The sequence below is a fragment of the Phyllostomus hastatus genome, unplaced genomic scaffold (assembly GCF_019186645.2).
Source record: "Phyllostomus hastatus isolate PE091 unplaced genomic scaffold, TTU_PhHast_1.1 phas_scaffold_78, whole genome shotgun sequence".
Lineage (NCBI taxonomy): Eukaryota > Metazoa > Chordata > Mammalia > Chiroptera > Phyllostomidae > Phyllostomus > Phyllostomus hastatus.
The window spans coordinates 38,609,051-38,620,644 of record NW_025334041.1 but is presented as its reverse complement, the minus strand read 5'-3'; the positions used below and the strand labels follow the sequence as shown (position 1 = coordinate 38,620,644).

General features: G+C 36.0%; 1 protein-coding gene across 2 annotated transcripts in view; it reads right to left on the bottom strand.

Moving 5' to 3' along the window:
* Positions 1 to 1,239: 1,239 nt before the first annotated feature.
* SEMA3E (semaphorin 3E) overlaps positions 1,240 to 11,594 on the bottom strand; it is a 244,158-nt gene continuing 233,803 nt past the window's right edge. For both annotated transcript variants that reach the window (XM_045827770.1, XM_045827771.1), the window contains exon 17: positions 1,240 to 2,477. In XM_045827770.1, coding sequence (XP_045683726.1) covers positions 2,025 to 2,477 — 453 coding nt within the window. In that variant the 3' untranslated portion in view covers positions 1,240 to 2,024. The remainder of the gene's footprint in view (positions 2,478 to 11,594) is intronic.

Sequence of the window (11,594 nt, the reverse complement as noted above, 5' to 3'; positions counted from 1 at the left end):
TTTCTGGTTAATTCATTTTAGTCAAACTGTGTGTAGGTTCATTCAGTTCTTACGACCAGTCATGGAAAAGTTGTTTTCCTCAGTTTTATTTCTTCAGTTACCAAATATTTTAGTTTACAAGTGACATTCTTGCTGCCATTATTACTAGCTGCTTGCATGTGTTGAGATCAAAATGCCATATCTGCATTACTTTTTTTAAAAACTCAAATACAGGGAAAATTCTGATTTCCCTTATCTTGTGTTAATGGAAAATATTTTCAATACATTGTATTTTATTGACTTATCTGTTCACTTTGAAAACTGTTTCATACTTAAACTTTGCTAAGGGTTCTGCAATCTGTGTCTATGGTTCTATTCTTCTACATTAGGTAGCTTTTACTGAAATGCAGTTCTTTTAAAATATCTGTGACTTCCAGTACATTCTGTTTCTGGTTAATATTGGTGGGCAGCAATGACCTCCTGTGGATTCCTATGTAAATAGCAACTGGGTTTTTCAGAGAATGTTAATTTTCAATATATTTGTATCCTTTAGACCTGTGCAGCTTACTGAATGAACTTTTTAAACTATCTTAAGACATTTATGTATTTGTTAATTTTAGAATAAAATGAAAAGTCATTATAAGGTTACCAATACTTTCTTATTTATATAGCTTCTTTGCTAATTTTGAAAACTGAAATGAATATTGTTTAAAGTTAACATTTAAATATTCATATTTGTCTTTTTGGGTGTAGTTCACTGGCTTTTAATTTTTATTTAAAGGTATAATGTCAAAAATTATACTTTAGAAAAGTAATTGCTAAGTAAAACAGGAGAAAAAAATTCAGAAAGTAAACATTTTCAAAAATAAAATTTCTTGATACTATGTATAAGAAATAATTAGAAGTGCTGTGAAAAATTTGGTGGTTAAGTGAACTCATTAAATAATCACCCACTTTTTAATATAAAATAGAGGAAAATTTGATATCTGGGAGCAAAATGCTTTACTATTTTTTCAGAAATAAAATATTGTTTTGGGAATCTATTTTTATATTTCAGGGAAGATTATTTAGAAGGCATAAAATTTAAGTTTTTATAGAGCTTCAGTGCTGTAATATCATTTTGGACTAATGAGGTAATAATGAGATAAGCATTAATACAGTTTTATTTCAGTTAGGTTTTTCTGAAAATGGATTAGATGTACTTACTGAGACACTGCTTTCAAATCTTTACTAGACAAACTGTAAAAGAGAGAGAGAGAATATACTTTTCTACCACAAGAGGGCAGTAGATTTTTTCAATTACAGTTCAGACTGTAACTCCCATCTGTTGACATTCTTTGAGATCTTTCTGAGAAGTTACCTTCACTTCATTCTTCTGCTTCACTTCATTCTGGAGTAAAATTGAAAGAATGTATTTTCCTCATGAAACAGAGATACTGGAAATGTGGTTTAATGAATGTTTTATGAAGGGCACAAATTTCAAGTTGACCACAGTTTTTCTTTCATGGTTTACAATAATCACAGTACCCCCACTCCATCAAACTCATGGCTCTGCCAACACTAATACAATAATCCTTAAAAAGTATGGACAGTTCGCAAGAGAATGTTAAAGTATGTGATGCTATGTATGTTTTACATGGTGGTGTAAAGGAAAAATTCAAAAAGATTAAAACACTTATTTTTATTTTTTCCACCATTATTAAAATCTCTAAATTTTCACCAATATTCCCATTGTCTTAAGTCTTGCAAGAGTAAAGTAATAATTGCCATGAAAAAACAGTCAGGTGCTCAAAACTGCAGCTATGGTCACTTTTAGATAAATATAATGTGAAACTATTAAACCAAATACCTAAAAAATATTAGTTAATTCTATGTGATGCTTAACCAGTCAAATGAGTATGTAGAATAATTTATCATAACACCTTTACAGTCATTTCTGTATTACAGAAATCTCTTTAATGCAAAGAAGCTGGATGTTTTCTCATTCTTTTACTTTCAGGTTCCGAATATACACTCTCCAGAAGCCCGTCGATGGTTGCACCCCATCAGGAGTCCAGCGCGTGCCTGGGCAGGCGATAGTGCTCCGCTCTTGTGCGGAGCTTCTTTTCCTGTGGGTTGGCATACTTCCACTTAGAAGGTGACATTTTATGCTTTTTCCTCTTTTTATCTGTGCACCATACCCTTTCACAGTATTCTTCCACTCTCTGGAAGTTGCTATAACCAATCAGCTGCAAGAATTCCTTGTACCATGGCTTTGTCCCCTGCGGGATGCTGCTGTGAGCAGGACAAGGCATCTTGTGAGACCTGCCCTCTTCATAGTCTTTGTTAAACATTTCCTCCACTCTCTCCTCTTCCACGATCTCCAGGGTGATTTTGCGGACAGTGTGGACAAAACTATGCTCTACTGTCTGGCAAACGTAGGTACCAGAATCTATTTTGCGTACCCTTAGAAAGAGTAAACCGAGGTCCATCTTAACCACTCTGTCATCTGTCTTCACCTGCAATAACAACAACAACAAAAAATCAGTGGCACTGAACTACTATCCAGAAGATTATATAGATGAGAGAGGAGGGGGGCTAAGTGATTAAATCAGCTCTTTCTCTGCCTTAAACTTAATTACATTTGCGGTCACTTCATATCAATGACTCCAAGGTCATTTTAGATCAATATTTTTTAAGAACAACATGAGAGAGCTTTCTCTGTAGTGACTTTAATTAATCATTAGAGAGAAAAACCCATTCCATTCTATATAGCAGTCACAGTGAAATGACAATTTGTAAAATGTATTCAATTTCTCTTTTAATGGACAGAACAAATTCCATTTCTCAAATTATTAGTTCAGGGGCTCTTATGCCTTCCAGGTGATAATGACCTATGTCACTGCAAGGACCTCTGTTTAGAGAGCTGAGCAACCCTCACCCTCTTTCCTTAAAAAGAAATCCATCTGTCACTCCATTCTGTAGCATTCTTTACATTTCTACGAGGCTGTCCATTTAACAGACATTAGAAACTAACAAGTAAAATCCAGAAATCTAGATTCTGCTCTGAAGGACCTCACAGTCTAACAAATACTAAGTTTTCATACACCTTTAGTGCTCAAATACCTCTTTTTATGTTAGTAATATAGTAAATTGTGAACATTATTACATAAATAATTACAATTTAAAATAAGAAGACCACAGTAGGCTTTCAATTAATAGCTCATATTTTATCACCAATAGTTGTACTAGTAAGTATATGATTTGACATTAGACAAAACTATTTCAAATACTGGCACGACTATCTACTAAGGGTGTGATTTGGGGCATTTATGTATACTCTGCCTTAATTTTATTTGTGAAAGGGAAGATAATAATGCTAATGTAATTTGAAGAATTCTGTGAAGTTTAAGTAACTCAGGTAAGACTATTTTGCATAGTGCTATCAATATTTATCTCTGTACCTTTCCTTATATACATTCCTTGACCAAACACAAACTGATGTATGTTCTCATGTGGCCCAAGACTATATCATGATGGTACAGAGGTCACTTATATTACCTGGGATGACTTCCCCTTTGAGAATACAAAACAAAAGCAATAACCACCTTTGCCAACATAAAAGCAGCATAGCAGCAACAGGCACACCCACGCTGGCAGGGAGGCATTCCAGCAAGCACTGTTTGTACCAGTGATAGGTCCTGGCCTGGCCTCCCAGGCTCAGCTCTTCCAAACCTTGGGCCATTTGAGCATGTCCAAAGTTGCAATGTGATTACTCATATGTGGTTACTCATGTGTGGTCATTTATATAATTGGCAATCACATGGTAAAATGGCATTCGTGACAATAGTAAGAGATTATACCTCAAATAGAAAGCTCCCTGAGGTATTTTTCAGCTATGTAAGGTAAACTAATTATTCAGAAGCTTCAGAATGACAGAGCTGGATGACAAGAGGGGCTCCACGTGTCCTGCACAGGTGCCTTCCTTGATCTGGTGGTGCCACACCCTGGCAGACAATACACTACAGTCATTAACTCAAGAAATTCTCCAGTGAGGAACTAGAAAGAGCTCTCAGACCAAAACCATCTTCGCTACATGGAACCAATGTATTCATCAATAGGTTTTGCTGAGAATGTATCCTTAGCACCTGCCACAGACAATAAATAACTCTTAAAGGACTTTGTGTTGCTCTGCTCTTTTGAAGCAGGGCTCTTGCCAATGTTCTCTTCAACACCAGCTTTCTCTGTAAACTCACGGTCCATTGCAATCTTTCCATGATCACATTGTGCCTCTCATGATACTGACTCTGGAGGACAGCCTCCATCGTTTTAAAACTTGTGGCAGCAACTGACATGGATGGACTGGCCTACTTAAATATGTGTGTGTGTGTGTGTGTGTGTGTGTGTGTGTGTGTGTGTGGCACAAGCCATTATACTGTCCTGGGTCTTTCCCTTGTGTTTTCTGTGGATTTCTCATTTCCTCTACAGGACAATCCTCTGTCCTTCTCTGAACTCGTTTTATTTGCATCCATTTGATAACTCTTCTATTTCCTCATTTCAATCAGCTTCTTTAAGACAGTGCACCTTACACATAGATAACCCATTGTTTTCTGTTCTCTATAAATGACGAAAACTGGGTAGAGACCTACATGATACTTCATTACCTACAATTCAGAGTCTTTCCATTCACGCTTCTCCCCCATTTACTCCCCTATTTCTGACAATTACATCATTTTTCTAGTCACTCTATTTGCAACTGTTGATCATATATACTTCTTTCTCCTTAGTGTCCTCATATCCAAAACATTTCAAATTGCCATCAGCATTTCTTCAGTGAGGAGCATCAGAAACAGTCATTCCATTCCACAATTTTTGCCACAATGCTAGACTCATGAAGCATACTGTGGCAAATATGCTTCATGACTGATTCTTTGACCTTAACTCATGGCAAACTCCCTTAAATTTTCCTTTTTTTCTGTCCTGGCTTTTATGCCTGGCTGGATTCCATTCAGGACCTATGCTCTTGTCTCTGCCTAAAGAAACTTCCCTGCCCCTGGTTCCCTGTCACTCAGAAAGGCTGACCTAAATGTAATCACTTCAAAAAGGCCTCCCCCACAGCCCATGCAAGTGTCTGCATTCCCTCATTCCCATCATTTCACCGGTTAACCCTTGTACATGAACAAGCAACATATTTACAAACATAAAAGAATCCTTAAGTTAATTTTCTTTTTACTGATATCTTTTCCCTTCAACAAATAAGTACTGTTTTATTCTTCTTCAAAGTCTACTTCCTTTTGTCATGCTCCTGAGTAAATTCAGACTCTCTGTTGCTTGTCTGAGCAAGTGACAATTGTTTAATGAACCAGACCCTGACTTTCTGAATCTATACCCTCAACAGCTGAAGGCAGAATATTTTAAACTAGAGTTGGTGGCATAGGTACATTCTGAGATCAATGAGTTTTCCATAAGGATTTCTTATATTAGTTTGATTATTTCCTTGTTAATCAATATAATATTTTTAAAAAGCTATATTTGGGATCATGGGGAAGATCAGCCTCATTGTTAGTATTTGTGTTTATCATAGGTCTGAGCCATTTTCAAAGCTTTGATAGTTTCCAGCTGCTAAGAACAAAGGTGGATTTAATATGTTAATGATACGACCCAGCCAAATGAAAACCAAACAGCATCCTTATGTAGTAATGTACATAAAAAGTTTTGAAGCCACTTGAATAGAGTGTTAAGGGGATTGAGTCATCACATGGCACACAGTGATACAGACAGATGTTTTACACACACACACACATGTGGTAGTCTGTGTCCCATATTACATTCATGGAGATGCCATATGTCAATGAAAAATAATTACATTACATAAAGATTTAAGTGATGTGCAGATCTGCTTATATTTGAAAATTTATTTGTTTTGTTTTTATATTTGAATACAAGTTATGAGTATAGAGGATGTGTTTCTTGTGTGATTCTTGTGAACATTTAATAAACACTGTAATAAAGGTCATGCTACCAGCCCAAGAACAATGATTTAATTTTAAGGGCAAGTAGTGGGCTTGAGCTTTCATGTCTTAAATGAATACTTTTTTATAGCCCCATAAATATGTTTTGTTTCTTTTTATAACTCAGTAGCATTCATATTTGTAGCACACAAGTGGGTATTTATAATCCTCTTCAAATAATTTTTCCCTGCAAGTTTCATCTCTTTAATACACAGTGGGGCAAAAGTAGGTTTATAGTTGTTTTTGTGGAAAATAATGCAATAATTAATAAATAATAATTTAAGAATAAACTGTGTTTCATATACAACTGTAAACTCACTTTTGCCACACCCTGCATTGTAAGTTTCATAAAAGTAAAGGTGTAGCTCTGAATTAATATGAATATTCCATGGTGAGTAGAGTGCTCAGAACATAGTGAAAGTGAAAACCTATTAATCAGTTCAGAGCACACAAGCATGCAAGGAAACGAGGTACACTGATAATACAACCAAGTTCTTCACCATTTCTGTGTAAATCCAATAGAGATTTGGATAGGCATAATTTCAGGAGCAGCTAGCAACCAGTGTCAGAGGGCATGCAGGCTTCAGGGTGTACAGGACAGACAGCCCAGGAAACCGCCTGCACCTGAAAAGAATGTGCGCTCAGCTGTTCTCACTAAATGTGGTTCCTCGTTTTCTCTCTGCTGCATCTCCTGTGAGAGCAACTAACATGTTGAGAAAACATACATGTCATCTAGCCTGGTTTCTGGCACATAGCAAGCAGTTTATGACATTATTTTAAAATAAAAAAGCAAAAATGGAAATAAATACAAATCACTGATCTCTGGATTAGGAGTGTCTTTTTTTATCGAGCGTACAAAGAAGGCGTTTCCTTTATCAGAAATCCATGTGAGAAACGTGGCCTTGTGTGTGTGGATGAAGTCCAGACTCAGCCAAAGATGTGGAAGCATGACAAGTACGACGGGGACTGTTCTACCTCATTGATTTGCATGTCAGACACTCCACCTGTCTCAGAATTCAGGTCTCTTTTCCTGGTTACAGTGAATTACAAATTCAAGAATAAAAAATGTTTTAACTCTCAGATCTGGATGGCTGCACACTACGGAGGTTAAATCACCTTGAAAGTTAAATTTATCTTCCATGGCCTAGGGATCCCTAAAAATAATGAATAACTTAGAAATTTGTATTTGAAGTCCTTCCACAACTTAATCTTTCCACTGTGGTTAACATGGGCACCGTCCACATCAAATCTTGGTTACAGAAGTGTTTTCATCCAGCTGTTCTTTTCTACGTCTGCAGACCAGATTTCCTTGGTCAAAAAGATGATGCATAATACGTCATTTTATCAAATATTCTTACAGGCAATCTAAGAACATACAGACTTTCTTACTGAAAATGGTTTTAATATTCTTAGCTATAAAGATTGATTCAGTATGTTTCACAATGTCAAACAAAAAACAATCGAATTGAACAAAGAACCCTGCACATCTGGTCGCTGGTCAGGAAGAAGCGGTGATTTCTACGTGTGTCAGCTACATGGTTCCATACTTTTTTTAGGAAAAGGACAGACACAGGCTTTGAATTGGTTTACTTGAGAATATTTTTAACAATGAAATCAGTTTTAGTCAGGAAATACAGGTCAAAAATTTATATGTTTGTCTGTTTATCTGTTTTTTGTAACCAAAAATATTGGTTTACTTAAAGAAAATATATATTACAGCATAAAAATAAAAATTCCTTTTATTAAAAACACTTTCCAAAATGAACCTGCTGTATGACAGAGATGATTACCCAATACAGACAGGGTAAATTAATTAATAGCTCATTTAAGAAACCAATTTCACTATATATAAAACAAATACAGTTGTCTATGTATACTTCAAATTAAAGGCCCAAATGTGGAAAATGTATTTCTAACATAAAAAGATAATGAGAAGAAAGTAATTATAAATAAGTATTCAAAATCATACTGTGAAAAAATGGTATATTCAAAGATGCCAACTATCAAAGAATGAATTCCAAATATTTATATTCAAGAATGGATCAATATATAGAAGATACAAATAACTCTTGAAAGTCAACAAAAAAAATATAAGAGAAAATGAGAAAAGTATATAAATACGTAATTTAGAAAAAGAGAAACCCAAATGTTTTATAAGTACTCAAGTTAATGTTTAATTAGCAATAGTAATTTTAGAAATGCAAATTTAAAAATGACACTACCTTCCACAGAGAAGCAAGGCCAACATTAGAAAATACTAAATATTGGTGAGGATTTGGGAAAATGGGAGCCCACATGAACTGCTTGGAGAGTGAAAACAGTCCAGAAGTTCTGTAGATGAATAATTATAGAAATGAACGGTATTGAAAGTTATAATGTGGAAATTTGCACTCAGATCGACATGGAGTTATTTGCAGAGATGATAAATAAAGACAAGACAGTGGGATTCATGACACTTTTGGACCACTCTGAGGAGAATGGATCAATTAAGAGCTATAAATGCATGGTATAACATTTGAAGTAGCAGTCAGAAACCATGGAATAGAGATATACAGGAGGAGTGGTAAACCACAAAAACATGGTGCTGAGTTTTTAAGAAGAAGCAGCAGAATAAGATCTATAACATTTATTTTTATGCCTCATGAAAACTCAAAATGTTATATGCTTACTCAGTATACAATGTAATACTGGAGACATTGCAATCTTTACGATGGATGCACATGGGAAGGATGCAAGTGGAGAAAGGTAGTCTAAGAAACAGAAAGTCAAACCAAAGGAGACCTGTGTGTGTGGACAGCTCATGACACTGTAAATAAGCTAAATAGCATGTTTAACTAAATTATGCATCTGAAGGCAAAAAAAGCCGAATCAAAGTGCAAAAAAAATCACCAGTTGTTTGCAAGGATTATCCTGGTTTGGCAACCAATAAACTAAGTTTGTCTGTAATCTGTTCATGCTTGAGCATACTCCAGCCATGTGATTTTTATAAATACTGCTCAAAACTGAACAAACAGCATTGGTTTGAGGGTGTTGTTGTTTTATTAGAAATGTCCAAAGCTAAGAATAATGGATGATCAAAATGAAGGGAAAATAAGAGGACAGAGGATAAAAGTAAAGGCATGTTGAACACAGAAATGCACGACACAGGGCCCTGAACCACTACCATAACTGGAGTGCAAATTCAATGCTAAATTGCCTCGTCATCAATGTCAAGAAGAAAGTATGATGAATTACAAGATCCAAATGTCTCCTAAATATATTTTTTAAATTGTTCCTTAAGAGAAGCATATCTTTTTCTGGTACTGAGGACTAAGGAAAGTCTCTTCTGTGTTTACATAAAATTAGAGGCAGGCATCCAAACAACAGCAATACAATGAATACCTTTCCCTAAGGTAACATACCACTGTCTGGGGAGGACAAGGTACACCCCACCCCATACAGTTCAATCTAAGCTATTCTATGGGGTCTAGAAATGTGGAACAGATACACAGTTCTAGGCTACCAGCTGTATCTTCATCAGAGGTATATATTTTTTATTCTGTATAAGACTACATGAACTATAATTTACACTAGAACAAGAGGAATTTTCCATACTATCCAAAGCAATCTATAGATTCAAAACAATTCCTACCTAGATACCAATGATGTATTTCACAGGACTAAAACAATTATTTCAAAAATTTATATGGAACCACAAAAGGCCTCAAATAGCAACAGCAACCTTGAGAAAGGAGAAAAAGTTGGAGGAATCACACTATGTAATATCAAACTATACCATAAGGCCATAGTCGTGAAAACAGCATGGTACTGTCATAAAAACACACACATAGGTCAACAGAACAGAACAGAGAGCCCAGAAATATACTCATGCCTGTATAGTCAATTAATGTTTAACAGAGGAAGGCAGCACATACAATGGGTTAAAGATAGTTTATTCAATAAATGGTGTTGGGATAAAGGAACAGGCATGTGTAGAGAAATGAAACTAGACATCCTTCTTATGCCACACACAAGAATAAACTCAAAATAGATTAAAGGCTTAAATGACAACATAAAAATCCTAGAAGAAAACATAGGCAATAAAATCTTGGACAATGCTCACAATAATATTATATCTGAAATATCTCCCCAGGTAAGAGAAACAAAAGAAAAAATAAACAAATGGGACCATATCAAACTAAAACATTTTTTTCACAGCAAAGCAAACATCAATAAAATAAAAATACAACCCACAGAATGGGAAAACATATTTACTGATACATCTGAAAAAGAGTTACTATTCCAATCTTATAGAGAACTTAACACAACTCAACACCAAAACCCCAAACAATTCAACTAAAATATGAGCAAAAACCTGAATAGATACTTTTCCAAAGAGAATATGCAGAGCCACAGGAGTGGCTTGGAGAGGTGGCAAAATGGTTCCACATTCACGTGTGGCGTATAAAAATTGAGCAGAATACCTTGGGAGTGAGGTTCCCAGTCCCAAAGCAGACTACCCAGCAGCCCAGGTTTCCAGTGCCAGGAAGATAAGTACTCATAACTTCTGGCTGTTAAAACCAGTGGTTGTTTGGGTGGTAGAAGAAACTTCTGGATTATCAGGAGACTTGTCTTAAAAAACCTGCACAGACTTAGGACTTACACAGTCCCCTTAGCATCAGGGCAACATCTGGAGGGGCACAAGTCAAATACAGGGAGAAAGTGAGGACACAGGAAGCAGGCCAAGTGCTGGGAGACAGCTTTCCTTGGGTAAACTTCCAGAAGTCAGGCAGCAGCATTGTCCCTTCTCTGAGCCCTCTTGCCACAGCACCAAAAAGCAACAAAACAGGTAGCCACACCCTGGAAATCACCTAAGACTCCACCCCACACAATTTACAGGTCTTCTGTTCTACAATAGGCCATGCTACTGAGACAGGGTGTCAATGTAGCTCTACCTAATACCCCAAGAGAAACAGGGAGTTTGCCAAATTGAGGAGACAAAGAAATATGGCCCAACTGAAAGCATAGAACTAAACTCCAGAAAGAGAATTAAACAAAATAGAGATAACCAACCTATCAGAGGCAGAATTCAAAACACTGGTTATTAGGATGATCAAAGAACTCACTGAGTACAGCAACAGCACAAAAAGACCCAGGCAGAAATGAAGGTCACATTAAGTGAAATAAAGAAAAATCCACAGGGAACCAACAGTGGAAGGGATGAAACTGAATATCAAATCAATGATTTGGAACATAAGGAATAAATAAGCATTCCACCACAACAGCAAGAAGAGAAAGAATTAAAAAAACAAGGATAGAATAAGAAGCCCCTGGAACATCTTCAAATGTACCTATGTTCTAATTACAGGGATGCCAGAAGGAGAAGAGGAAGAGCAAATAAATGAAAACTTATTTGGAAAAATAATGACAGGGAACTTCCCTAATTTGGTGAAGGAAATAGACATACAAGTCCAGGAGGCACAGAGAGTCCCAAACAAGTTGGACCCAAAGAGGAACACACCAAGACACATCATAATTAAAATGCCAAGGGTTAAAGAAAAAGAATCTTAAAAGCTGCAAGAGAAAAGCAGAGAGTTACCTATAAAGGAGTTCCCCTAAGAGTGTCAGCTGATTTCTCAAGAGGAA